The sequence below is a fragment of the Mizuhopecten yessoensis genome, unplaced genomic scaffold, assembly GCF_002113885.1.
Source record: "Mizuhopecten yessoensis strain PY_sf001 unplaced genomic scaffold, ASM211388v2 scaffold9969, whole genome shotgun sequence".
Taxonomy (NCBI): Eukaryota; Metazoa; Mollusca; class Bivalvia; order Pectinida; family Pectinidae; genus Mizuhopecten; species Mizuhopecten yessoensis.
In genome coordinates, this window is record NW_018408313.1 from 69,311 (window position 1) to 96,651 (window position 27,341).

The 27,341-nt window shown below is 37.3% G+C and overlaps 1 protein-coding gene across 2 annotated transcripts in view; it reads left to right on the forward strand.

Moving 5' to 3' along the window:
* LOC110459110 overlaps nucleotides 1–27,341 on the forward strand; it is a 51,916-nt gene that overhangs the window by 19,861 nt on the left and 4,714 nt on the right. For both annotated transcript variants that reach the window (XM_021511207.1, XM_021511206.1), the window contains 12 exons: nucleotides 10,291–10,396; nucleotides 15,018–15,212; nucleotides 15,463–15,586; nucleotides 16,044–16,152; nucleotides 16,436–16,536; nucleotides 17,439–17,583; nucleotides 18,196–18,349; nucleotides 21,097–21,212; nucleotides 21,715–21,838; nucleotides 22,814–22,933; nucleotides 23,854–23,944; nucleotides 26,163–26,364. In XM_021511207.1, the coding sequence (XP_021366882.1) occupies nucleotides 10,291–10,396; nucleotides 15,018–15,212; nucleotides 15,463–15,586; nucleotides 16,044–16,152; nucleotides 16,436–16,536; nucleotides 17,439–17,583; nucleotides 18,196–18,349; nucleotides 21,097–21,212; nucleotides 21,715–21,838; nucleotides 22,814–22,933; nucleotides 23,854–23,944; nucleotides 26,163–26,364 (1,587 nt within the window). The remainder of the gene's footprint in view (nucleotides 1–10,290; nucleotides 10,397–15,017; nucleotides 15,213–15,462; nucleotides 15,587–16,043; nucleotides 16,153–16,435; nucleotides 16,537–17,438; nucleotides 17,584–18,195; nucleotides 18,350–21,096; nucleotides 21,213–21,714; nucleotides 21,839–22,813; nucleotides 22,934–23,853; nucleotides 23,945–26,162; nucleotides 26,365–27,341) is intronic.

Here is a 27,341-nt window from a genome sequence, read left to right on the forward strand (position 1 = left end):
TGTGCAAGATGCATGCGTGTAGTGTATGTGTGTGTATTTTGGGAGGCTGCGATATGTTCGTGTTTATCTCCTTGTGATAGCGCGGAACTGATGCCGACTTTATAGTGCTACCTCACTGAAACATACTGCCGAAGACACCCAGCAGGACGCCTCACCCGGCCACATTATACTGACAACGGGCGAACCAGTCGTCCCCCTCCTAATTTGCTGAGCGTTAAGCAGGAGTAGAAACTACCATTGTTAAAGACTTTGGTATGTCTCGGCCAGGGGACAGAACCCAAAGCCTTCCTCACAGGGGCGAACGCTCAACAAATGGCCAAAAGTGAGGCATTGTCAAGGGAGACATTAGGAAGAAGAAAGTGTTTTAGAAAGGAGAGAAGCGATAAGGTCCCAAATTTAGTCGCCTCTTACGATCATGCAATTGGGGGCAGCAGGTACAATTCTTACGCCCTACCTGCAGGGACTAACCGATTATTGTACGTGGCAGAGTGTATAAGTATGATGGGAGGTTTCGTGATGCTTAACAACTGACAACCAGCCTACTTGTATGCAAACTCTGATGAAATATATTTATTACATACTAGTCAAGTCATGCTATAGTGGTAAAGCCATTTTGCAGTTCATGAAGAACAATTATACAAGGTGCTTTATTTCAAACTGTGATATTCCAATAATTCGAATTATTCGCGTAGCCAGAGCTTTTCTTGTGTTTCCTCGTAATCATCTGGTGCTATCAAATCGCCAAATAGAAAATGTTCACGCCATGATAATGTGACGTGATCATTGCGGCCTTGACGTCGCGTTAACCGTCATTATTGTTCGTATTAGGTGTTTGAACATCACTGACAAAGAATAATATTTTGCAGAAAATATGGCAAATAGACACGTTAAAGAACAATTGTAGATGTGTAGTACATGCATTTCCTTATCTTTTTCTTCTCAAATTCCACTCTTTTATTGCGTAAATCGATATATTTCAGTCGAAGTAAAGTTCGCAGAACACTTACGGATAGTAGTGCGTATTTGTACCACTGACAAACCCTGTCCTATATACAGTAGCAGTAGAATAAGACTTATAAATTGGTCACCATTGGCCTCGGATGCTTTTAACTGTTCAAAATACGAACAAAAGTCTAATAAACAAAAACACACATTGAATTTTTCTTTGTTCATCCTTTATTTCAATTGCAATAAATTTTATTGTCAAATAACAAATGGGTTTGGCAGCAGGCATAGCCTATTTAAGCCCGCTCCAAACACAGTAACAAACAGTGGTACAAGCATAGACATAGACATTAGAACACATACAAACACATATAAACAAGTTGATATTATCAAATAAATAATCAAGTAGGGGAAACAACTACTTAATCCTATTTTATTATAATTTTATCTAATGGTTTAAATTCTAACCTTTTTTTGATACCGTAAAGACATAAAAAAATCTATATATGTAATCAAGAGAAAAGAAAAATAATTTGTGTATGGAGCTTCAGGTGTAAACATTTGATGGAATTAAGTTACCGCATCCAACAGATACAGGCAAAAAAGTCCATTGTATCACACACTGATGAAATTCAATCCCACCAAATAGTTTGATTGATGCATATTAAACACAAGTTAGATATATAATTGATACACTATGTATGTAAAGCTTTATATTCTTATTTATGTTGTTGTTTCCCAATATTTCTTAACAAAACAGCATAACTGATCTTCTGAACCCCAGCCTCCCTTATCATCAATATTAAGAATTAAAAAAAAAAAATAAAAAAAATAGGAAACATTAATGTACCATTTTGGAAATCAAAAGAATTGCATTGAGCAAATTAATAAAAGAATGATTGGTTTAATTTTGTTTAACGTCCAATTAACGTGTGTGTATGCCGGAGACAGGGCTTGTTAGTGTGTTTGTCTCCTTGTGATAGCGCGGATCTGATGCCAACTTTATAGTGCTATCTCACTGAAATGCTATGCCGAATGCACCCAGCACAGCATTCCACCCGGTCACATTATACTGACAACGGGTGAACCAGTTGTTGCCATTCCCCTAAATGTTGAACGTAAACGAATATTTTGAAGGTCTGAAGCGATATTATTTATTTCATTCAACATGGATGGAAGAAAGCTATTGGAATAGTTAACAGTTCGACAAAGAGGATCAAATATTCTAACTGATCTCTCAGATAATATGGAGTTTCATTATTTATTTATCTTGTACATCAACATCATTTTATGTTGTTTTCTCCTACTTTCAAAAAGAACCCAGCCTAATTATTTGTTCAATGTTTTGTGGAGGTGCCTCTACGCAGTCCTGTAATTATTCTTGCAGCCTCGAGATCGACTGACTCTAAGAGATATTTTAGATACCGTGAACATTTATCGCAAACAACATCTGCATATGGGTCTAATATATGATGTATATATTGTGGTTGATGACTGTCCGTCTAGTGTATGTTTTATCATCCTTAAAATTTCATTATTTATACCAATGCAATGGAATTATTGTAAAGATTTTGCTATGAAGAAAAAAGTTCTTCTGACCCTATTTTGTTAATATAACTATATAATATGTTACATTTTATAGGGTTTAACGAATGATTATTTTGGACTTGCTTCCATGTTTTAAATATATATGTGCATAATCGTATGAGTGCTGGAGGCGAAATGTTGGTGTTTTTGTCTTCTTACAAAATATTTCTTCCTAACTTCAGTTATACATTAACCGACAGCTACATATGTATATACTTTCCTGGTCAATATCTCTTAAAAGACATGAAAATCGGGCGTGTTTTTGATTTATTTAAATCGATTGGTTGATATATATAATTTCAAACATGATAAGTTGAAAACTTTTTAACCGTTTAATTATTTGCAGTTTGTCAACTGTTCCAACATTACAGCAACAACTTTGCATTTAAATTAACAGCGAAAGGTGAAACATGTTCACGAATATGAATATTAGTATATTAAAATTAAGTCGCTAGGGTTTGTGACCAGCAATCATCAGGCAATCTAGAATTATAGAAATATTCACTGTTTCCAAAAACAGATTTAAGACCTGCTATATTTGTAAAGAAATTATCTGTACTTGCTGACGGTCAATGCAGTTAAGTGTTTAACTCTTAATGGTTCGTGACATGTTGTGCATTGTAGTGTATCTTCGAGTAAAATAAATGAGAATGCGCCAGATATGAATTACCCATCCGGAGATGGGTGTGGACAACTCCATCTCGTCACCTTTCTTGATATCAGTCACAGATTACAGGTTTAAGATATCTACGCATTGATTCAATTAGGATTAATTCGATTACCATACATTATTTAATCTATGGATGTGTTTTTATAATATAAATATCGGAATCATAGTCCTTTTAGCACAAACATCATGACGTTTAACATTCATTCATGCGGTGCAAGACGCGTAATGGGTGTGAATAATAAACAAATCGTAAGGCACGTTACGACAAAAACTTCCATACTGACATCCAGAATATTTTTTTAAAAGCCCATAAAGTACGTTTTCACTCACGTATACAGATAAAAGCTTTTATATTTTGTCATCTGCCATAAAGAGTTCTTTTTTAAATCATTTTAAACGATGCGGACTATATTAAAGCAAACATAATATATATTTTTATCCGAGACGGTATGTCATGCAAAACACTATTTTCTTTGTGTGAAATTCAACTCTGGGTATTGATTGAGAGGCTACCACGGGGGTCTTAGTGGACACGGGTGTTGTGTCAGTCTGTTTATGAAATACAGAGCGTATCATGCATTTATAAAAGTTTGTTCTTATTGTTATATTTGGACAAAAATTGTTACAGTAAATACAAATTGTAATAATCAATTAATGTCAGCATAGTCTATTTGTGTGCTATGATCGGTCAAAGATACAAAGTTAACATTATACGTGATGTTTGGTGAAACTTTATTTGTATGCGGAACAAATTCATACAATATCTATATGTTATCAAAATTGAATCATATCACGGAAGAGACCAACATTGATATACTGCCCCCATTGCAACACTTTGGATCTTTTTCGTTTCCTGTCTTCTTTCTGTTCGATCTACTTTTGGTTTCAGGTGGTACATGTATCTCCCTAGGCACCGGTCCTTATATGACTCCGGCTGTTGTATCTCCCTAGACACCGGTCCTTATATGACCCTGGCTGTTGTATCTCCCTAGGCACCGGTCCTCACATGACTCTGGCTGTTGTCTCCCTAGACACCGGTCCTTATATGACTTTGGCTGTTGTCTCCCTAGACACCGGTCCTTATATGACTCTGGCTGTTGTATCTCCCTAGGCACCGGTCCTTATATGACTCTGGCTGTTGTCTCCCTAGACACCGGTCTTTATATGACAAATTTACTTCTCTTCATTAAACAGTCAAATCATGATTCTGGGTTTTTTTGCACGCCAAATAGTAAAAAGTTTTGATTAAAATGACAATTAAGTCATTTTTAGAGTGTTATTTGACTAAATAGCCCCGTTTAAATAAGTAAGTAATAACATACAAAGAATGTATAAATCAAAATGTTTTCATATTATTTTCATTATATCAATTATAGAGAACTTGTACAGAAAAATATCAATTTGCCACGATTACAAATGACGGTACAATGACATTTTTAAGTGAAAAATCTATTGTAAAAAAAGGCTTCATTAACATTGAGCACTGCACAAAATGCACAAAACAATGGGATATTTAAATGGTGCAAACCTAGTTTTTTTAACTTGTACAGTATGCTGCAAACAATAGACATTAAATTTTTGACACATTTTTCAGATTTATATTTGCTTTTTGATCATATTTTGGAAAATAATATGTAAATCTGTTACAATGAAAAAACCGAATTGGCAATTATTATCAAATAAGACGTTTGCTTTGACTAAAGCAACGCTTCTATATGTTAAGATTTACCTGACGGAAATAAGGAGTTTTGTAGAAACGAAGCTGTCAAATAAATTTTGCCAAAGCGACTATATCCCAGGTTTCTTTTTCAAAAGATGATATCTGACATATATTTACAGTTCAACCACTGTCAAACATGCAAAATGCATGATGTCATTCATGCATGATCATTTTTTTCTTTCATCTCGTTCCGTTTATTGACCTTGCTGTCGACGTTTATTTTAGAACAGGTCAGAACAACTTTTGTTTTGTATTAACTTGGCCTTCGGAATACGCTTATATAAATCTTATTTCCACATGACTGCATGCCTTCGTATTTGCTAGAGAATTGATATCATATTTACCATTCTCTTACCAGCATCCGTTTTCCAATGCCATTGAATGTATAAAAAGACGTTTTGGCACCTTCCCATCCAAAATCATTGTATGCTCCTCGCGGCTACGTGATGGCAGAAGAAAAGCACTGCACCTCAAATCTAAATGTTACGGCGACTCTGATCATTGAAACATAGAAGTTCTACGTTGAAATTCAATCACTCGACGACATCAAGCTAATGGGTGTAAAGTCTTAAGAAAACTGAGCACCTTTGAAACATATCATGTGAATGAATACCAAGGTTTGGGTGGTTTTGAGCAAAAAAAAAAGACTTGCATAAGTCTGGACATAACAACAGAGTTCATACACCATCTAACTCCAAGTAATGGTAACGTCTGAACCAACATAGACTTATGAGTGTTAACCACCGAGTACTAACCACCAGATGTAAACACGTAGACTAGATACTCTATAACATGCGTTTCAGACGGGCAAAATGGATCATTTTTCCGGCTACAGCATCAAATAACCTATTTCCGCCATGCATGTTCATATTGTTTGTTAGTGCCTGATCGCCATCATGATGCGATGATGTTGGTAGCTGACCAGGGAATTTCTCTATCTCCAACGCTTTCCCGACACAACGCAAGCGGTTAGACCAAGACGACGATAATGGGCCTGTCTAGAGGTTCTTGTGTCGTGGTAGTCTGACAGGAAGAGAAATAGGATTAGATAAAACCAGGGGAAACCATGGCTGAGTAGGCCAAAAAGGGATAACTATAACTGCCTTATCTACTCCATCACTCAAAATCTTATTCATAACACTTCTCAATAGATTAATTTGAGGGAAAACATAGGGAGTAAAATCACCCCATGGAACTGAAAAAGCATCTATGCATTGGGAACCTGGGTCAAAGGACCAAGAAATGTAGGGTTTCATACGGTAATTTAACCTAGAAGCTACAAAATCATGTTTGGTAGGAAAAACTGTACACAAATCATGTCAAAAACATTGTGTTTAAGCATCCACTCTGTAGAATCAGAAAAATATCTTGATAAATTATCTGCATAAATATTCACACAACCTGGGAGGTATTGTGCAGCAAGGAAAATATTTTTCTCAAAACACCATTCCCAAGTTGATCTGGCAAGCCTGTCAAGAGTCACAGACTGCATACCACCCATACTAGTTATGTATGATACAGCTGTAGAACTATCAGATTTAACTCCAATACTAATATTACTACAGTCAGAGAAAAAGGTCTACAGCCCAAACAAAATGGCCAACATCTCTAAGTAGTTAATATGTTGACCAGATTCCTCACTAGACCATCTTCCCCCCAGCTGATTTACCATCACAAAAACGCCCAACCCAGACATGGAAGCGTCAGTTTCCATCAAAATAGATGGTATAGGGTGACGTATAGTGTTCCCATTACACTGTGTAACATTAAGTATCCACCATGTGACCTCGGATATACTATCTGTAGCCAGAACCATTTTCTGATCAAAGCCCCTATTGCTGACCTGCAATCATGTAACTTTGTCTCTTTCTAAAGGTCTGTAATGCAATGGGCCATGTAAAATAGCATAACAGGCATGCACTAACAACCCTATCTTTGATGCTACGTCTCTAAAGGAAATACCAGGACTCTTAAGACATTTATCACAAACAGATAAGATTTTGTCAACGATAAGACCAAAACATAATCAGTTTCTTTGTTGGAACTAAACTAGATTTTTCTGATTTATGGTATAACCTAACTTGATTAACTGCTGAACCCTTCCCTGCGTATTCTCTGCTGATACATATGAATCTTGATTCTTTTTAATAGAATAGAATCATCGATGTAATATGCACATCTGATTCCCCTTTGCCTTAACTCAGCATAGACTGGTTTAAGAGTTTTGGTAAAAACTCTTGGTGCTGATGCCAAGCCAAAAGGCAGGTCAAGATACTGATAAAGTTGGCCTTGCCAAGAAAACCCAAGATATTTTTGATTGCTGGGGCGAATAGGAATACTAAAATAAGCATCAGGCAGATCAATAGATGTAAGAAAATCATCTTTCTGAATGAGATCAAGAACAATCTTTAATTTTTCCTGTTTAAAATGCTGATACTCCACAAATTTATTCAAATGTTTCAAATTTATAACGGGTCTAAACTTTCCATTCTTTTTTTGAACAGTAAATATGGAAGAAACAAACTGACCATAAGCTTGTTCAACAGCCTCAGTAAAAGTTCTGAAATTTCCTTGGTGATTATCAGCAGATTCATCAGATTTTGAAAACTTGATCTCATTAGAAATGACATTTTGAAATGGTTCTGAAGTAAATTCAATTTTATACCAAGACACGGTCTCTAAAATCCACTGATCGGATGTTAACGATGCCCATTCACCCAGATATGTATTCAAGTTACTGTGTCTGCGTATGATCTCAGTAATCTCTTTAATCGTTGTGTCGATATCATCACCAAACAACCAGTTAGTTACTGGCTGGTCCTGGGAACATTTGTTTTTTTAATTTCTCCCTAATGATGGGACGCAATGCATATCGGCGCTTCAAAGACGCAGTATAACAGTCATTACCAAGAATAGCGACAGCATCGGAAATAAGCGTTTTACACGTAGCTTGTTTGTCACGTACCTCCCCAGGAAAGGTGGAGATAATCTCTGCCAAGCTAAACAAAGGAACCATTCCAGTGATTAATAATGTCTGTATGTCCTGTATGCCACTGTCGTAAGTCTGGGCCCGGTTTGAGACATGAAAACAGACTGTAGGGTTCACTCGGGGAACCTTCAAAAATTGGCAATTAGCAGGCCTTGGAAACTTAACAGTAATCTCAATTTTAATTTTCTCAGCCTTGCGTGTACAAGCTCTATCAACAGCAGTTGCCAAGGATTGAGAAATAGATGGACCAACTTTATCTTCTTCCTCATTTTGGGGAATATTCCACTCTTCACCCTGCTGTTTCTCACTTAAGGTCTCATCTGGCTCATATAGACTGGCCCCGTTATCGGTATCCTAATGAATCTGAATACTATCATAAACCATAGGCCCATGATCATAATCGCCCTCGTCGTAATACCCAGGGTCCTGTTCTGGAGCTCCAAGAGCAAATGGTATATTCCTAACTGGAGCCACACAAAACAATATCAGGGGTTTCATATGAGTATAATTGTCGGTAGAGGGCTCTATAAGAAGGTTTGTGAGAGTAGATAAACTACTCTCGAGTTTGTTTAGACCAAGTTGTTGTCTTAGTTTTTAGGTCACCTGACCTTAAGCTCAAGTGACCTATTGCTATCCGTTTTCGTCCGTCGTCGTCCGTCGTCCGTCGTCCGTTAACATTTTACATTTCAAACTTAAAGTCAAATTCTGCTGGGCCGATTGAACTGAAAGTTGGTAGGAATGATCGCCTCATGGTCCTGACAAAGTGTTGTTATTTTTCGGGTCGATCAGAAATCCAATATGGCCACCACGGCTGCCATTTTGAAAAACTATTTCAAACTTAAAGTAAAGTTCTACTTGGCCGATTGAACTGAAACTTTGTAGGAATGATCGAATCATGGTCCTGACAAAGTGTTGTTATTTTTCGGGTCAATCAGAAATACAATTTGGCTGCCATGGCCGCTATTTTGTAAATACCTATTTCAAACTTAAAAGCAAGTTCTAATAGGCCGATCTCACTTAAAATCGGTCTAGGAATGATCAGCTCATGGTCCTGACAAAGTTAAGTTAACATTATACTTAACTATTTTTTACTCAAATTGGTACATATTTCAACAACAAAAATAAATACTGTAGGACTCAGGTGACCGTTAAGGCCCATGGGCCTCTTGTTCTATATAGGAGGCAGAAGAACCGCTCGCCGGCCGTTTAAAACCTCTGCCTACTTTCGTTTTCGGCTCTGGATTTAAGGAAAGCGAATTCGCTCGCCCTAGGCCTCTGCCTCGCCGAGATTTGTTAGACCTCCAACGTAAAGCACGTTCGTCACAAGCGAACTCCGTCGGATTCACTTATTCACTTCTCTGTTCATTATCATCAGCAACATCACTTCGCCCTTGTCGGCCATGGTTATGCTGGAAAAACGAACACCGCGTGTCCGCACCAATACCAGAAATAATATACGAACAGAAAGACTTACCTTTCTCTTTCTCCACACCAACGAAAAGCCGGGATAAAAACGAGTCTAAAAAATACTTCGACTCAGAATGACAGTCAAGTAAACGTACTAAAATACAGCGTGTCTGTCCCACAAAGCTCGGAAAGAAAATATGGCGGCTTCGGGCAAGTGCATGGTTTTATGCGCAGGTGTGCCAGGAATATTCATGAGCTAAAGCGCTTTGAAGACTGAGTGTGTCTCACTGGTCAGTGAAAATAATGTTATATGATACACTCGTAAGCCAAAGGCTTAGCTAAATGAATGTACATGTGTATGAACTTGTGTGTGAATCATAATGTGGGAAGAAACCGGAGTACCCGGAGAAAACCCATGTGGTCGGGCAGGTGACCCCCAACTTTTTCACGTCCGATCGGGGAATCGAACCCTGGTCGACTTGGTGAAAGGCAAGTGCTCTTTCCACTGCACCACTCAACCACCCGTTGTTTTATTGCTATCACCTCTTGATGTTAAACTTTATTTTACAGATTGGAAACCGTAAATAACTTTTTTTCAATGTCAAATTGGCAAAACAGTTTGAATAATTGCGTAGACAACACAAATTACACTCAGTAAAATCGGCAAATGGTATTCAATCTATAGAGAAACAGCTGAGACGAGGTTGTCCTGATATTTGCCGCTATGGCCTTGTTTGTGTTGATGCGCCGTTACGAATCCGACAAAAAGTTGCAGGACTACATTATTATCTGAAATGTCACAATTACATAAATGCAGCACGTCTATCACTAGATTTGCTTTGTCAAATAATTTGTTTCAAAGAGAAATGATAGTGTTGCTTTCAAATAAGCTTTATCGGAGTATAACACTTGATGATTATTATGAGTTGTACCCATGTTTTACAGTTCGGTATTTTTTCTTATTTTTTGCAGGTATACTTTTTTGACGTATCAACCCCTAAACACATTGCTACTGAATCCAGGACGGGGCTTCTCCGAAGAATACTCTATTGCCGACAGCAATTTCAATCCAGTTGAGGTTAGATGCTGTTTTCGTTTCTATCTCTCGTTCACATATATGTATAACACATTGGCATGAAGGCATATATTCACTATCCTTGGCATTATTTTAAGCATTTTTATTACATTAAAGACAGCGTCATAGTTTGTCGGAGTTCATGAATATACAGTAGGCATGTACATGATAGCTTCGGGGGAAAATATACATGATGTAGCTAATTGCATGTCGCAGGATACTATTGATGTGGGACCTTCTTTTGGTTGTTAGTTATATAGAGTTAAACGTCCTATCAACAGCTAAGGATTTGTCTCCACGAATGTTGTGCATGCATGTATAGTAAAACCTTGTTATACCGCCACCTTCTGTCCTCTGAGATTTTGGCGGTATATCGGGTTTACCGTTTTGAACCCAAGTGTTTATACACAAACTGAACTTATACTTTGAAAAAATTCAGAATACGTTTTGTTTCAAAATTGTAGTTTAATGTATCAAGCTGTTGAGCGTGCAAAACATAATCACAACATGTAGAGTAGTGTCACGCGTAAATAATGTTTAATTAATGCCGTGATACCCCGACAATGTCAACGCAGAACATAATCACAATATGTAGAGTAGTGTGACGCGTAAATAATGTTTAATTAATGCCGGGATATCCCGACAATGTCAACGCAGAACATAATCACAATATGTAGAGTAGTGTGACGCGTAAATAATGTTTAATTAATGCCGTGATATCCCGACAATGTCAACGCAGAACATAACATCACAGTACATGAATGTACATACCCAGTCAATGTTACACACTATATCTGACGCTAAAAAACACCGATGGTCGTTTGCCTTGCCGTGTTTTGTTCGATTGACTGCACGAAATTCTGTATCGCTAAACATTACTGAATGTCCTACTCTGCATCCGGGTTCTCTTGTATCACTTGCTGTGCGTCGTCACGTGGTATGATACCGTAAATGATGTAGTCTAAAATTGTGCGTCTTCTCTTTGGCGTGTTCATTTCGAAAATGAAGAAAAACAAAACAATAGTAAGTAAATCGCTGAAGTGAGCTTTATTGATCATAATTTCTGCAGTAATACTTACCTGTAGAAAGACAATAAAGTTCTAGTTATGGTTCAACGATTTCATGTGTACACAACCATAAAGCTGATTACCTGGTCAGTCGGCAGTCACGTGTATTAATACAATGTAAGCATCTACGTAACATTCATCGCGACTCAAATTGGCGGTTTTTAACGAGATCAAAATAGTGTGGGTTTAACCATTTGTTTTTGAAATAGATTGGGGTTTGGCGTTACAACGGGTGCATTAACGTTGAGGTGTGGGGGGAGGGGGGATCCGTTCAGAGTAAATTAATGGCGGTATGCGTGTTTGGCGGTTTAACGGGTGGCATTACAACGGGGTTTTACTGTATGTGTGCCGGAGATAGGGTATATTGGTGTATTTGCCTTCTTGTAGAAGCGCAGAACTGATGCCGACTTTAAATTGCTACCTCACTTGAATAACGTAAATTATGATGGGGGCCTCACATAAGTAGATATAGTCACGAATATGTAGAGGACTGAAGTATACGCTTTTATTTGTATGTTTGAAATGTTTTATATTGCTTTTGTGTAAGTGGGAAAGAGTTTTTTAACTGAACCCTTCGGTTTGGTCTTTATTTTGTTTAGCGTCCTATTAACACTTGAAGTCATTTTAGGACATGCCTCTGTGTTTTTTGTATGCGTGCGTGTGTGCATGTGTGCATGATGTTATGATGACGTAGTTGCCTCCATGTGACAGTGCGGATCTGCTGCCGACTGTATAGTGCTATCGCACTAAAATACCACTCCGAAGGCACCAAGTACAACATTCTGCCCGGTTATATTAAAATGAAAACAGGTGAACTGGTTGTTGCAATTACCCCAAATGCTGAAAGCTGAACTGGGAATAACAAATTTCATTCTTAAAGACTTTGGTATATCCCAGCCTGGGAATAGAACCCATTTCCTCCCTCACCAAGCAATGCGCTATGACATATAAAGTAGTGGGATGTAGAGAGAAATATAAAGATCACAAATATATTGCAATAGGGTGCAACAGTTGTATTATGTCTCCCCTTCGAATGAAGGGAGACATATTGTATAGTACTAGTTCTTCTTCTGGTTCTTCTTGTTCTTCTGGTTCTTCTAATCGCAACTTGTCTGGGCCATAACTTTAAAAACCGTTAAAGAATATATGGATCAAACTTGAAATGTACCTGCATCACCCAATTAGGTATCGTGCCCCACTATATGCAGAGTTATGGCCCTTTGTTTATTTTTGATACCGAAGTTTGTCCACGGCATAAGTTCCGTGTTATTTCCTCTACGTTGACAGAACTTGCAATAAAAATAATGAGGAACCAGAATGTAATCAGATGTGTGATTATTCCTATTTTTATTTAAGGTTTGAAAGTCATCCACTTTTATTATTTGAAATTAAGAAAAAAATATCTTTTTTCTCGTAAAGAAGCAAAACACCGTCATGAAAACCACATTAACTGAACATCCTTTTTCGCGGGAAAGATGAAGCGTTGTCAACGGTGACGAAATATACAGTTGAGCAATAGACAAATAGTTCCACTTTGCATATTTTTTAATAATTTAATTTACATTACCAGCATGTTTAACAAGCATTGATTATCTTAAAAATTGACTGTAGTTCTAAATTTAAAACAAAAATACCATATCAAGTATTTTAGTTGCAAAAATTCAGAAATTTATTCCGTGTCCGCGGAGAAAGCTGACCGTTAAAAACGGTTGTGCAGCGGCTACGAAGCGGTTCGACTTTCAACGAGATAGAAAGTGCATTCGTGAAATTTGGAGTTTCCTTAGAAACCAGATGACGATTTAAAAGATGCTGTTGGCTAAATTATTGTGTCGATCGACTGTGTCAACAGGACTAGCTTATCGTTTGAGTATTCGGCATGTATTACTATCGATGAGGGGACTGGCCGACGAACCGGGACGATTTCAACTGCTCCGCCACTTGCAACGGACGCTAGTGTAGATTCTAGAGGACAGTGAAATATTCTGTTTTGTTGAAAAAGGTCCTGTCAAAGGATCTTATAACAGACACGCGTCGGTGGCCCGCCATAAACATGACGTGCCTTGATTGAAAACCACAGTCATTCCATATCCTAGGGACACGTCCGCGACGTCGCTGTCAGACATAGCTGGGGCACAGGGGTTCGTTACAAATATCTGTGGCTGGAGTTAGCACACGACGTATTTTAGACGCTGAAAACACGGACCTAAATTTCAGGGTGATTTCTTCTTGATAATATAAAAAAGGGATTATTAAAGTATATTTACATGTATTTTGTTTTGGTTTGTTTGTGCGTGTGTGTGTGTTGGGGGGTCAGATGTCATGCAACGGTACATGTAGTACTGTGAATATTACTACACACTTGCTTTTATTGAATCATGCCAACATTTTTAGTTGGTACTGTTATCTAGTGGCACTGCAGCACAAATGTAAATATATACTTGTAAATGTGTCCATAGTACCATAGCTGCCGACTCTTAACCAAATTGTTCAGCCAATTTAACAATAACCAGAATAATTTTAAAGTTTAATGGTTTAGAGTTTACACACCTCAATCTTGATGTGACCTTTCTATTTATCCAAATATGCATATTAGCTAATAAGGGGAAACATATGTTTTTGTTCACCATAACAAATTTCTAGATTTTAGTTAGGTCGTTTTTGTATGCCCAAGTAGAGGAGGGCACAAAAATAAATGATATAAGAGCGTGCCGTTATATGAGTAAATTATACCAGTATGAGTGCTGGAGGCGATATGGTGATGCTTTTACTTTTCTCTCGACATTAGCAATCAGGCAAATACAGTTTTCTCTATTATCTTACATAGCTGACATTATTTGGTCTAATTGTTTTGGTCTCGCGTACTTAGAAAGGACTGAAGAAACAAGCGTTGGTCTACTGCCCCCCTTTTTCAACACCTTGGACCACCTTCTTTTATCTTTTCACTTCTGTGCTCTTTATGAAATTTAGTTTTCAAATAAATCAAACTGTATTCCAACCTTTGTTATTCCTATTTGTCAATTGATTTTGCCTGAAGTTGATATATCATTTCACTTCACTTCAACCTAAAAATGTCACCGAGACAAAGTTGTCCTTGCCTGTCTTCAAATGTGATATTCATACATCACGCGCAAATAGTAACTGCTCTGCATAACCTGTCACGAGCCATTTACAATAAAACACCTGCAGTAGGATTGCACTGACATTTATCTAACACGGAAATTTTTGATAATTATATAACAAATTTCAAATCTCCTTTCTAAACGGTAAGTGTCGCTACAATTTTAAACCACCTGTTGGTCTGTTTAAAAAGACATGGATAATAATTTGAGCCTCTTTTACTTTTCAAGTTGACTTTTGTCTTTTACCCTTTTGTTTGTTAGATGTCATTTCCTTTGGTATGTTTACAGACCTTTTATTTCCCCTAATGACCTTTTCTGTGTTGATGGTCGTTAAGAATGTAATAATTATACATTCGCCATATTCATATTGCCTAAGCTGGAGTGAAAACGTAAAACCCTAAACAAGCTGACTAATCCGGAATGTATTTTATTTGACAGCTGTATCAGCTCGACTCTTTGCGTCTAACGACTGGAAGTACGCTGGTACATCGTCATTACTCCCTCCAGGACTTCGTAAATACAGCAATTTCTACGGAATTCATCCAGAAGCTAAATGCTGACTTCAACATTATCAGGGAGGCTGGATTCATGGTCATCCTGCGATTTAGCTATACAAAAGATCTCTCCACAACGGTATGACATGTTAAAAACGTAAATGAACATGCATTGCATGCGTGCATCGTCACACATGTGCATATTGTAAAAATATCGCCAAAAGTCAATATTCATGTAAAATTAGGTCGAATGTCGCATTTGTTACATCTATTCAACTTGGCCATGTCAAATGTGTAAGATATTAATATTTTGACAAAGTTATTTAACTATACTTTACCTTTCAGAAAACCAGTAAACATAATTATATATTAATCGTACAATTTCAAAGGGACCACCATATAAAGACGCCAGCTTGGAAAGAATTAAAGGTCACATCTTTCAGTTACGAGACCTCCTACATGCCTATCGTGGTATCATATTAGTGGTCCAAGCCGGCTTTATAGGAGTTTGGGGTAAGTGGTATGTTTGCTTGCTTTTTATTACAACATATAGGAAAATTAACAAATGTTACATTATGGAACAATAAAACTGATTGAGCTGAAAGGAGTTTCGACAAAATTCGTACGATCTGTGCCACAACCTTAGATTGGCAAAGAGTAAATATGATCTGTTCTAAGATCTACGCCGACAATCTATGTAGACTAACGTTTAGGATAAAAATATCCATAGACCAATCAGTTGATTAACCCTGGTTGTTATCGAAACACGAGGTCTGCGGCGTCATATGCACATAGTGTTGATGGCGTCAATGAAAGATATTGTTAATTTAGTAATAGAAATGTTTTTATCGTCAAAGATTTTGTCCTTGCATTTACTGACTTGAGATGAAATGAAATCGTTTTCACGTTTGTCTCAAAATAAAATTTCAATCACATATCATTTTGCATTTGGCCATTTATTTGTGTACAGGTGAATGGTATTACACTGATCACTTCGGGCTACCACCTCTCAACCAATCTAACCTGATTGATCGTCGTGAAGTTATTGAAACCTTACTTTATGTCGTTCCAGAAGAAATGTAAGCGATGTTTTATTTTTTGTGTTTAGATGTAGATCGTTGTTTATGTAAATATCTAACAACTAATAGTTTGAAGCCGTAATTTTATTTTTTATGAGTTTTATAGTTTTTGAAGTCCGTCCATCAAATATGCAATTTTGACAGAATTCGACTTTAAATTACAAAACAAAAATATTTGGTTTCCTACCTTCACAGACATTTTTGGAAATTCGCGTGTGAGATTGAACATTTTGCCCTTACCTATATTAGAATAGAATATATCTATTTTATCCTTTCAATCAAGTCAAATTCAACTACGCACACCAGCCATCAAACGCCAGTTGTACGGCTACGATCCCACAAAGGCCACCGATATTCCGAACAAAAAAAAAAAATCACGTTTAGGTGAGTACACGTGCATATTAAATACCATCTACGCTTTTCCAACATCATATACTAATATAGTTAATGACTTAGGATAATTGTATTTATTTCAAATTTTTAATAGCAATCTTTATGGATGAGGTTCATATCGCCTAAGCTTACATGTCCCCCAGCCAAACTTGGTAAAAAATCTTTCCAGTCTTACTGCAGGAGAAACATTTTAAAAGAGTCATATATATCCGCTAATTGGCCCTGCCGGCGCCCTAGGTTGGTCACACCCTTTTTTATACAAAGTTTAGCCCCTTTTTAATGATTTCCCTCTATAAGCACTATTTGTCCCCACCCGTTGTCCCAAAGAGGACCACACACTCCGTTTATACAAAATTGAATTATTTTTGTTAAACAAATTTTGTTAAAATCTCTTCATTGGTATTAAAGGAAAAGGTTTGCAAATATTGGTCCCCTTTAGGGCCTCACCCCTCTATCCCATGGGGGCACATCATCAGTGTATAAGAAATGAGTCCCCTTTTCCAATGGATGCTCCAGACAACAAATTTCTTCATTGCTGACCTCTTTTTCCCCTATTGGGCGCCGTTCTCCTGCTCCGAAACCCTACACCATATGTTTATACAAAACTGAAAAACATTAAGCTTGATTAAGAACGCTCCACGCCAAAGTTGGAAAAAATAACTGATCCATTACTTACAAGTAGCTGTTCAAAGGAAATGTTGGCGGACGATGGACGTCGCGCCATGGTATAAGCTAACTTGACCCTTAGGGCAACGGGAACTACACAAACATATATAAAATTCCGGGGCAGTGTAATTTCATCGTACATATTACTTCTAAATGATGTCATCCTGTAGTTATATTTCTTTATCACAAGATAAATACCATAATATGTTATATTATGCTTTTAAAAGGTCACCATAACGACTGTTTTCTGGCCGATAAGAACGACCGTGGCACGTACACTAATTACATCACGGAGTTCAATTACATGAGCACGGACACGGAGCGAGTAATCATGGGCGGCGAGACATGCGCAATTGACAATATAAGTAATAGGTAAGGAGTCAAGTTTCAAAAGACATGTCGTTGTCAGTTATTTCTATTTAACTTCTTTTTTGATCACATGTTTGTTAATTTGAGTGGAACAGGTTTGAATCCTGATGGATATTAGAATATTCTATCTTGTTTCCGATGTTACAATGTTTTCCATTAACTAACGGTAATGAACTATTTCCAAACATTCGCGTGCTCAAATCTACACCAACTGAATGAAAGTCATTTTTTCTTTTAAAGCAAGATACATCTCATTACAACCGACAACTGAAAATGTACTGTGTGTGATCGCCTAATGTATATAACTTGTGATTTGAACAATTATTCGAATAATCCATTTCATGCCATGTATTTTCATGTTTCTTGAACTTTTCTCATATTCTTTTAAATTTAAAGTTCTTTTCGATTTTTTTTGGTCCTGATGATCCATTTCGTGTTGATGAGCCGTAAAGAATGTAACAGTAATAACAATTGATATTTAAGAGTGATGATTATAAGTTGTAACAGTTTGTGTCATAATTATTGTAAAATGAACAAAAAATATATTAATTGATGCAAGCATGTCATCATATAACCAGCATATGTTTATAAGTTAAACTGTTTTATTATTTGTAGACATGAATGTCCAAACGCTAAGAAAGAGCTTGAAAAGCTTCACTTCACCTTCCTAGCCCAGTCATACCTTAAGGATGTCCTTGACATTTGGAAGCAAGGAGCCTGCTACCACACGATCGAACGAAAGCTAGGATACGTACTGTCTCTCGTAGAGGTAAGGGACATACATATCAACTTTCCATTTTAATCCTCTCTTACGATGTCCAATGATAATTTTGTCAGTATCAACATGATCATTCTGCTTTAGAGGAAATGTGTATAAGAACACTGCTTTGTTTGAATCGTGCTGCGTGCATATGAACTCAACGGCGTTTTTTGTTTGTCTGTGAATAGTACAATGACACTCAAAAGAAACGCAACCCCCTTTAATTGTCCATAGTTTGAAATAACTAATGAAATATTGTTAGCCGTGTTGAATAGCATGGTACATGTACCATACAGTTTTACCATCAATATTCACGGTTGATTGAAATCTGTAACACTACGCGTTCTCATTTCCACGAGACTTCAAGACATAGCTCGATTAGCACGTGCCCCGATACACGTGGCCGCATTTCATGCGTCCCAGACCTGTTTATCATTCTTCAGGTATCGGGTAGGAATAGTCCGGTACTAGAAAATCGTTTCTGATTACGTCAAAATACCTGGACTAACTAACGACGCAGTGCAGTTACTATTGGCTGGAAACTTCCAAAATACTGTGGCAAGAATACTGAATGTCCATAAAAAACCACAATACGCCGTCTTTAAAGCCGCCTTGGACTAACTAGGACAACTGCCGACCGCCCTCGAACTGGCCAATCGAAGATTACGACGTTTCGACAGGATCGATTCACGTAGTTGCAGCACTTGTGCATCCGGTTCAGAACTGCACTGCATAAGAAACAAGGGACACTCAATCCTAATAAGCCGAGGTAACGTGTTAGGGCGTCTCCGTTCCTATGACATTAAGCCGCGTCGCGTTGCAGTGGATATGCCCCTGAACCATGACCGTGTACTCTTCTCCGACGATTCACGCTGTACCTCTCGAATGGACGTCAGTTCTTGGTGAACGTTATGACGATAACTGCATGGTGGAAAACGACAGGTGTGGTGGTGGCAGCGTTATGGTGTGGGGTGGGATCTGTAGTTGCCGCAAAAACCCCTTAGTCGTCATTGAAGGTAATGTGACAGCTCAGCGGTACTTCGACGTTATTCTAAAACCTGTCGTCGTTCCGTTTGTCCGCCAGCATAACGTAATCGTTCAACAAGACAATGCTCAGTGCTATGTGGGGAGATGTGCAATGGATTATCTTCGCCGCAACCATGCTGATACGCTACCGTGGTCCCCCAACAGTACGCATACACTACACGCATGCATCTTGCACACAGGGGAGGCCGTCCTTAAATGACCATAGCTGTTGATGGGATGTTAAACAATACAATACAAAACAAAACAAAACAAAACAAAACCCCAACAGTAACGATCTCTCGCCAACAAAGCAAGTGTGGGACATGATTGGTCGACGCATTCGAACACGCTCAAATCCAACAGAGTCAAACAAGAGACTTTACGCGCTCTGCGTCAGATGCTTCTGGAAGAGTGGCAGAACACCCATATGGCACAAATAAACCGTCTAATCAACTTTATGCATCGCAGAATTCGAGCAGCAACAAATACTTACGGAGGTTAGACTCGTTGTTGAAGTAGGACAATTCCAATGGCCACCCCACCCCCTCTTCAGTCTTGACTGTTGCGCGCTAAATTAGCTGAATTATCCAATAGAATAGATGTGTATATTAAATTGGCTATGTTACTTTTTTTTTTACCGATAATTGGAGTTTGCGTTCTTGATATTCCTCTTTGACTTCTGGTTTCACCGGGGGTTGCTCTCTAACTTCATGAGACATCCAAATCTGACACCGAATCTTACATTTTTCGTTCGAATTATTCAAAACTGCAGTTAAAATATAAGGATTTTCAGTCATTTTATACGGACGGTTCGAAAGATGATCATAAAGTCGCCACGGCAATTGTAACGAAAGATGCCACAGTTGGATGCCAGATCCCAAATGATGCGTCATTATTTTCAGCAGAAGCACATGCTATTTATATCGGCCTTGAGCACATAAAATCATAAGATGTACCACAGTCAGTTATCTATTCTGATTTTGTATCAATTTGAAGAATATCTGACAGTTCGAAAAGTCTTAACATTATTACATAATATTACCTTAAACTTCATTTTAATGATTTTAAACCACTTATTACAACATTTCTAAGATCATAGCGGCAAAATAATTGAAATTAATGCCTAAACAACAAATTACATTCTATTAAACCTAAAATCTGTGAATGACATCCTAGCTACAGAAAGAGGCGCCGAGACGAGGTTGTCATTGCCCGTCTTCGGAAGGGTCACTTTAACGTGATGTCCAGCCTCAATGCATAGCGTGTCAGGAACCATTTACCGTAAAACATTTCTTATTAAATTAAGTTTGTTTGATGTTTAAATTTTGCATGTTGTTGTTTTTTTCGACCATTTGTTGGCCCTAATGACCTATCCTGTGTTGATGGGCCGTTAAGCATTTAATAATAAATATGATAATAATAATCTTTTGCGTGTCAGTATGTACGATATATTATAACGATGTGACAACCATGAATATGAAGAGAATTTAGTGCATCACATTTCAGTGGGGGTCAGGGAATACCATAGTAATGACACAGGCGTTTGACATAGTAAAATGAGTAAGATATGTGATATACACGTTTGTTTCACTGGGGATTACCAAGGTACTCCCAAGAAGAAGATTACACGTCCACTTTAATTGTTTTCAGAACTTCAAATTCCAGTATCATAGAGAATATGATACAATTACCAATATTTCATGTTATGTTCATTAATGATATCCTTTTAGAGTGTTCTGCCTGATAAAGTGATCCGTGGAAGAGAGATGTCTTATTACATATTATTAAGAAACCAGGGGTTTGCGGCGCCTGCTAAAGAGATGAACGTATACATCGTGCTCATGTCGTAAGTATGTTTTGTTTAACATGACACACATATTTTTTTAACCAACACACGTGTAAATGGAAGCAAATATAAACCTATTTCCAAAGTGTTTTTTGTATACGTAATATATTATTATTATACTACTTTACATGCATGGCATTTCGGCATCCGATCCGCATTATCGCATGCGTGTGATTGCTTTAAGGATAATTTTGTTTCAAATGAAACCTATCACCTTTACATTTTTACGTATCTAAAACATAATTGGAGTCATATTTAAAAAAATAATGGTTATGTTACAATATCATCGTACTTCTATTCTATCATATATCATATTGGATTTTATGTAATAAACACACAAATGTTTGGTTTTAGCTTGGCTCATTGCAAAAAAAAAACATCAACTCGTTCCATGAAATTAATTTGTACTGGAAACTCATGTATTATACTCTAGATGTCTCTCCTCCCTTCTCTCTCCCTTCCGACTGACTGACTCTAAAGCAATGTTTTGTCTATTACATAGGGCGGCCAATGGTATATACAAGGTCCCAGTGGAGACTAATACCCGACAGTGGCTTCCAAATGTAGATATAATCCTCCGGGGTAGCGCGGAGGTCCCCCGTTCAGTCACCCTAGCCTCCTACCAGGTAAGCGAAATAAGATATCCAATATGTTTCATCAGTCTGAAAATATGTAGTATCAACGTTTTACTGAAAAGGAAAGCTAGACAAAGGAACAAGTCGGTCCTGAAACGTTTCGATACGTTTGATAGTACATTGGTTGTGTAAAAAGTAACTACTTGTTATTACAAAATACAAAATGTTAAGTGTCTTAAGCCAGTTTAATTTGAAAGATATCGTACGATTGTGTGACGTCAAATTTCATTTTAAATATGATAGTCGAAGTAACTCTTTTTAAGGATCCCAACACGACTGTCAAAAACAGTAATTATCAATTAAAAACTTTTTTTCCCCGACATGACTCATTTCTGAAAGAAACATGATCGGGGATTGTACCCTTAACTCCCGAGTACCCTGCCTCCAGCACACACATGAACCCATACACAACACTGTTAGGTCATTTAAGGACATGCCTTCAAGCAAAGGCATGTCCTTAAACTACCATAACAGTTAATGGGACGTTACGCATCAGGCAGTAGTCATCCAAAAACAAAGTGTTGTTACTGTAAATAACAGAAGCATTTTCTAGTGTTTGTCTGCAGAGGGACAAGGATCCTTAATATTGCACCGCGTGAACAGTCATTAATGTATTTGCAATGATGATAGTCCATCCCAATTTTTTTAGGGAAACGAGTATGAATTCAAAAATAGACCAATAAGTATTTGAATGATTGGTCAGTCTTGTATATATCGATGCACATTTCATTCATATCCAATCTACAATTGCATTGCTTTGGTCGTTTATACTTGGTATGGCTGGATGACAGGTTATATTTCAGCATTTTGAATAACGTTACCTTCTCTTTGACATTTACATACTCTGCCTCCAATACACATGGACAATAAAAGACAAGGAGGCACGTTTTAAATGACCCAAGCTACAGATTTAATTTTGATAGCTATTTCTACGTGTTGAGGCTTACTTGAATGTTTTATTTGCAGGTGTGGATGGCTATTGGAGACAGGTACCTGAATGAAGAGTCCGACTACTACATTCTCCTCTCTAACAATATGGTTCCTTCCCCAGACATGGGCCTTAACAACTTAACTCATTCAATTACCGTATGTATCATATATGTTCTACTTATCACGATATGCTAAAATATATCCATTCGTTTTGCAATTAAGGGATTTTGGGTTTACGAATCCCCACCTGAGGGGATATTCTTGCGATTTCGCACAGGACATGTATATAACACGCATGCGTACTTGCCTCGGCGAGAAGATCATGCCCTTTTGTAATTAATTTGACGATTATACGTGTATGACTGTGTCTCGCATATTAATCGAATGTTTAGATTTTAAACATATTCGAGACAAATTTAATGACGTGCCTGATGTGAAAACTTTGTTTCATACAATTCATTTGTCAACATCTTTCGAATATCTGCGAGAAAGTGATCTCTATTATGAGTTTGAACTAACAAATAATGGATTATTATCTTACTATTTTGCGATGTACTTCATTGTTCATTCTCGTTATGACTACGATCAACATTGAGTTTAGCAACTAGCTTACACGGTCATTCGGAATTCGGAAAGTTTTATTCTCAAGGAGAAAATATGTTTTTCTAGACCGTATACGAAAGTTCTGGAAAAATGGTCCCTTTACTCACGATAATTGATCATATTAATCGAATTCTAAATAGTTAATTTTCATATTTCTAAAGACACTGAATGAATCTGGTGTCTTGATGCCACTTAGGAATTAGCTAAATTTAGTAAGATCAACATTTAAGCTTCAGGCAAATTTGTTTTAGGGTAGGCTTTCCCTTTTGGAACACCTGGTCTTTTCTCCGTGCTCTTTTCAAGGGTTTCCATGTTTATCGTTCCTTTGTTCTTATTTCGACCAGGATTTTATCGATTTGAACACTTCAGTATTTTCTTGATGGTTTTGTTTTATTAAGAGACATGCACATTCGATGCACACAAGTTGGTATTTATTTAATATTCTGTTCATCTCTAATGTTTCTGCGATACAGGTGATAGATGGAGTACCAAATAATTTTGCAGACTGTCCACACTTTGTGCCTTGGAATCCTCCACAGTTCGCTCGTCACCCTAGAATCTTAGGTAAGCTGTTATATAATATTAGGAGGCACGGTAGTCCAGTGGTAAAACGCCGGGCTCGTGACCGAAGGGTTGCGGGTTAGTACCACGGCACGGCAATGTGTTGAATCTTTGAGCAAGATACTTTACTCCGCTTGTTCCAGTCAACTCAGCTGTAAATGGTTACGTGGTTGGGCAGTGCTAGCTGTTAGCGCCGAAATGGCAGCTCCGGCTGTATGCTTCCCAGGGAGTTGAGCAATGTATTGGCTGGTTGTAAAGGACCTATAACCACGGATAATAATTTGTGAACCGCTTTGAGACGACCGACGAACTCGGTTGTGATAAAGCGGTATATAAGAACCTCCAATTATTATTATTATTATAAGCAAGCATCCCAAACATATGCAACTGCAACCCATTATTGCTGTTAGCCATGCGTTACTATGTTGTAAATGGTTTTGTTTGTATTTAGTTTAGCGTCCCTTTAACATACAGTATCAGGCCATTTCGTGATTGTTTTACATGCTTTCATATGTGTATGTGCAGTTAGTTGAGGTATTATGTTGGCGTATTTTGCCTCCGTGCAATAATGCGGATCGGATGCCAAAATGACATACCTGTACGGAATGTACAGACAATGCCCTACCTGTACGGAATGTACAGACAATTACATACTACGTTTTGGAAATAGGTTTATGATATATGCTTAAATGTACAAACATTAAAAAAACATTTTTAAATAAGTCCCAAAGACAGGTTTTTAAAGTATATCAAGGAGTTAGGACTAGAATAGCACTCGGCCATTCCGCCCATTACAATATACATATGGTACATATTTAAACACAACATTACGCAAACATTAAAACATTTTAACCTTTTAGTTCCTCTTGATACATGTATAGGTTAAGTCTTTTGAGTCGATAGGCCAATTATGGCAGTTTGGTGTCGAAGGGCCGTTGACCCTGAACAAACAAACAAACACCTCTCTATGATCAGAAGCTTGAAGAAGCAAAGTATAATTGTTTGTATGTTTGATATAAACTGTCATGATTTTGAATATATTTAGAACACCAACATAGTATTCAGTAGAATTGCACATGTGACTTTTCGTCCAGTAGAAACTTTCAAAAAGAGGACAATACATGTCCCGAAACATGTGCCTAAGAGAGTGTTCATAATGTTACCAAGTCACAAATCTGGTTGAAACACTTAAGTTATACTTCGATTAAGATTTTATGTACACCGTGCAAGTATAAATACACAAACAAGGTAACTGCTCATATCGGACTGATCATCCTCCAATTATCAACGCCGGGACTAAAAATTGAGTTTGACATTGGAAAAATCAATTAAGGAAATATCGTTTAAAAGTTCAGATAGCTCATTAAAAGCAATTAGAAAGAAAACTCACTTACTGAATTATAGAGTAATTTCGTCATTGATGATTCCGCAGTGTTAGTCAAAAGAGATTGATAACCGCATGTAATCTCAATTTTAGTTCTTATCTGGTTGATAACTATGTGAAAAGAAATTGAGAAAATGAGATCACTAACAATTCAAATACAAAGGTTGACAACAGATAGGACGGCAAAAACAAAAACATATAAATTACATAGATGTGTTAGGTTTATCTTGTTTAATGCAGCTATTGTAATTTGCACAGTGCAGAGGGCAATATCGCCCAAGCATACATAAACACACATTACAAACATTGGAGCACGTACTCTGATATAGCTGTTAATAGGACGTTTTAAACATGATAAAATCAAATCAAACCGTGTGTGTTCCAAGCGGTATGATGGAATTACCAGGTTGATATCAGCACCGAAAGACTGTGAACACGATGTGAGATTAATGCTAAGACGAACGAATTTCGTTGTCTGGATTTGGTTTATAACATATTTATTCCAATTATTTTCTAATTTGTGACATATTTAAAAGTGCCACTACGTTTAATCACCTTGTGAGTGAGAATCCATACGGGAACACCCGTTACATGACTATAGCGCTAATCTTTACGAATATGTTTAAATCACAACGTCAGAGCAATCCTACATCAGATTGAATGTGATCAAATATGTATTTGAATACGTGAGACTGAATATTTGTGTAAACATTAGATTTATTATCAAAGCAATTTGATTTCATTTTGACTATTTTTATAACAAAACCAATGACTACAGGACGAGGTCAGGCCAGTTTCATAACGAATTGATACAAAATCGACAATTCTCTATTCCAGAAAGCAGCGCTTGTCTTAAAACGAGACTAGCGAATAACGACTTCGAGAGCACTGGCAACTGGGTAGGGCTGTGGAAAGGTTTCCATTACATGCAAGATAAGGCGCAGGCTTTCAGTGGAAGCGGATACATCCAGATAAACAGTTCCACAGTAGGAGGCGGAGCCTACCAGGAAATGGTGTTCTTTGAGAAACCGAAAGTCAAGTAAGGGAAGCCTAAGTCAATGTGTCCGTTACCTTCATATGTGTCACTTCTGTCTAATGTCGTCCTTTTTGCTGACCATTGTCCACAAAGCAGTGACCGTTTTCTTTTCGTTCATGACGTCACTATTGTCCGGCTTCAGTTATGTTAGATTATGTTATCTGGCCGACGGGCGTGTTGTTCAAAAATGTTATCAGGCTGGCTAGGCCAGAAAACTTAGTGTTGCAGTATAATAGGGGAATGTGTCAAAAGTTTGAAAAATCCAAAGATTTCGTTTAACGTAGATTAAATTTTATTTATTTTACAAAATCAAAATTCATACCACAAATAACTGTTGATTATTAACACAAGCTTTTATTTTTTAACAAATGTTAACAAAATACAAATAAGAACAATTCAACAAAAAATTTAACGCAGTAACAATATTTGATTCTAACATGTACTTGTTTTATATTGTGGAAAGAATTTTACTTCAATTAGCATGAAAATTGCTGTTTGTAACGTCATCTCATACTGTATGGAGTGTTCGGCGTTGTTTTGGCACTGTGTTTCATAAAAACATTTCTTTGGGGGTAAACCTTTTGTTTAAGAAAACTAATTTGTTTTTCGTTTCCTATATTTCTTTTCTACTTTTTATTCTATCTACTGTTGTTTTCTATCCTTGGCGGTGTCTCCTTCATCATCCGTCCTTATATGATACTGGCTGATGTGGGACGTCCGATACAAACAAAGTATAGGCCCTTTTATACAAAGTGGAAGCTGGCCCGAATGTTTAATCACCCTACGTTTGTGGTTTTGTTCACATACGTTCTTATAAACAGCGCTGGATCTGCTAGTTAATCAGTCAGGCCTTAACCCAAACTTCCAAGTATCATTACTAGGGTTGCAGTCGTATTTTTTTTATTTGTTTGGGGTCAAAATCGTCCTCGCAGCAGAAAACGCCCTGTTCTTTAATGGGACGACATCAAGTGGGTACAGCA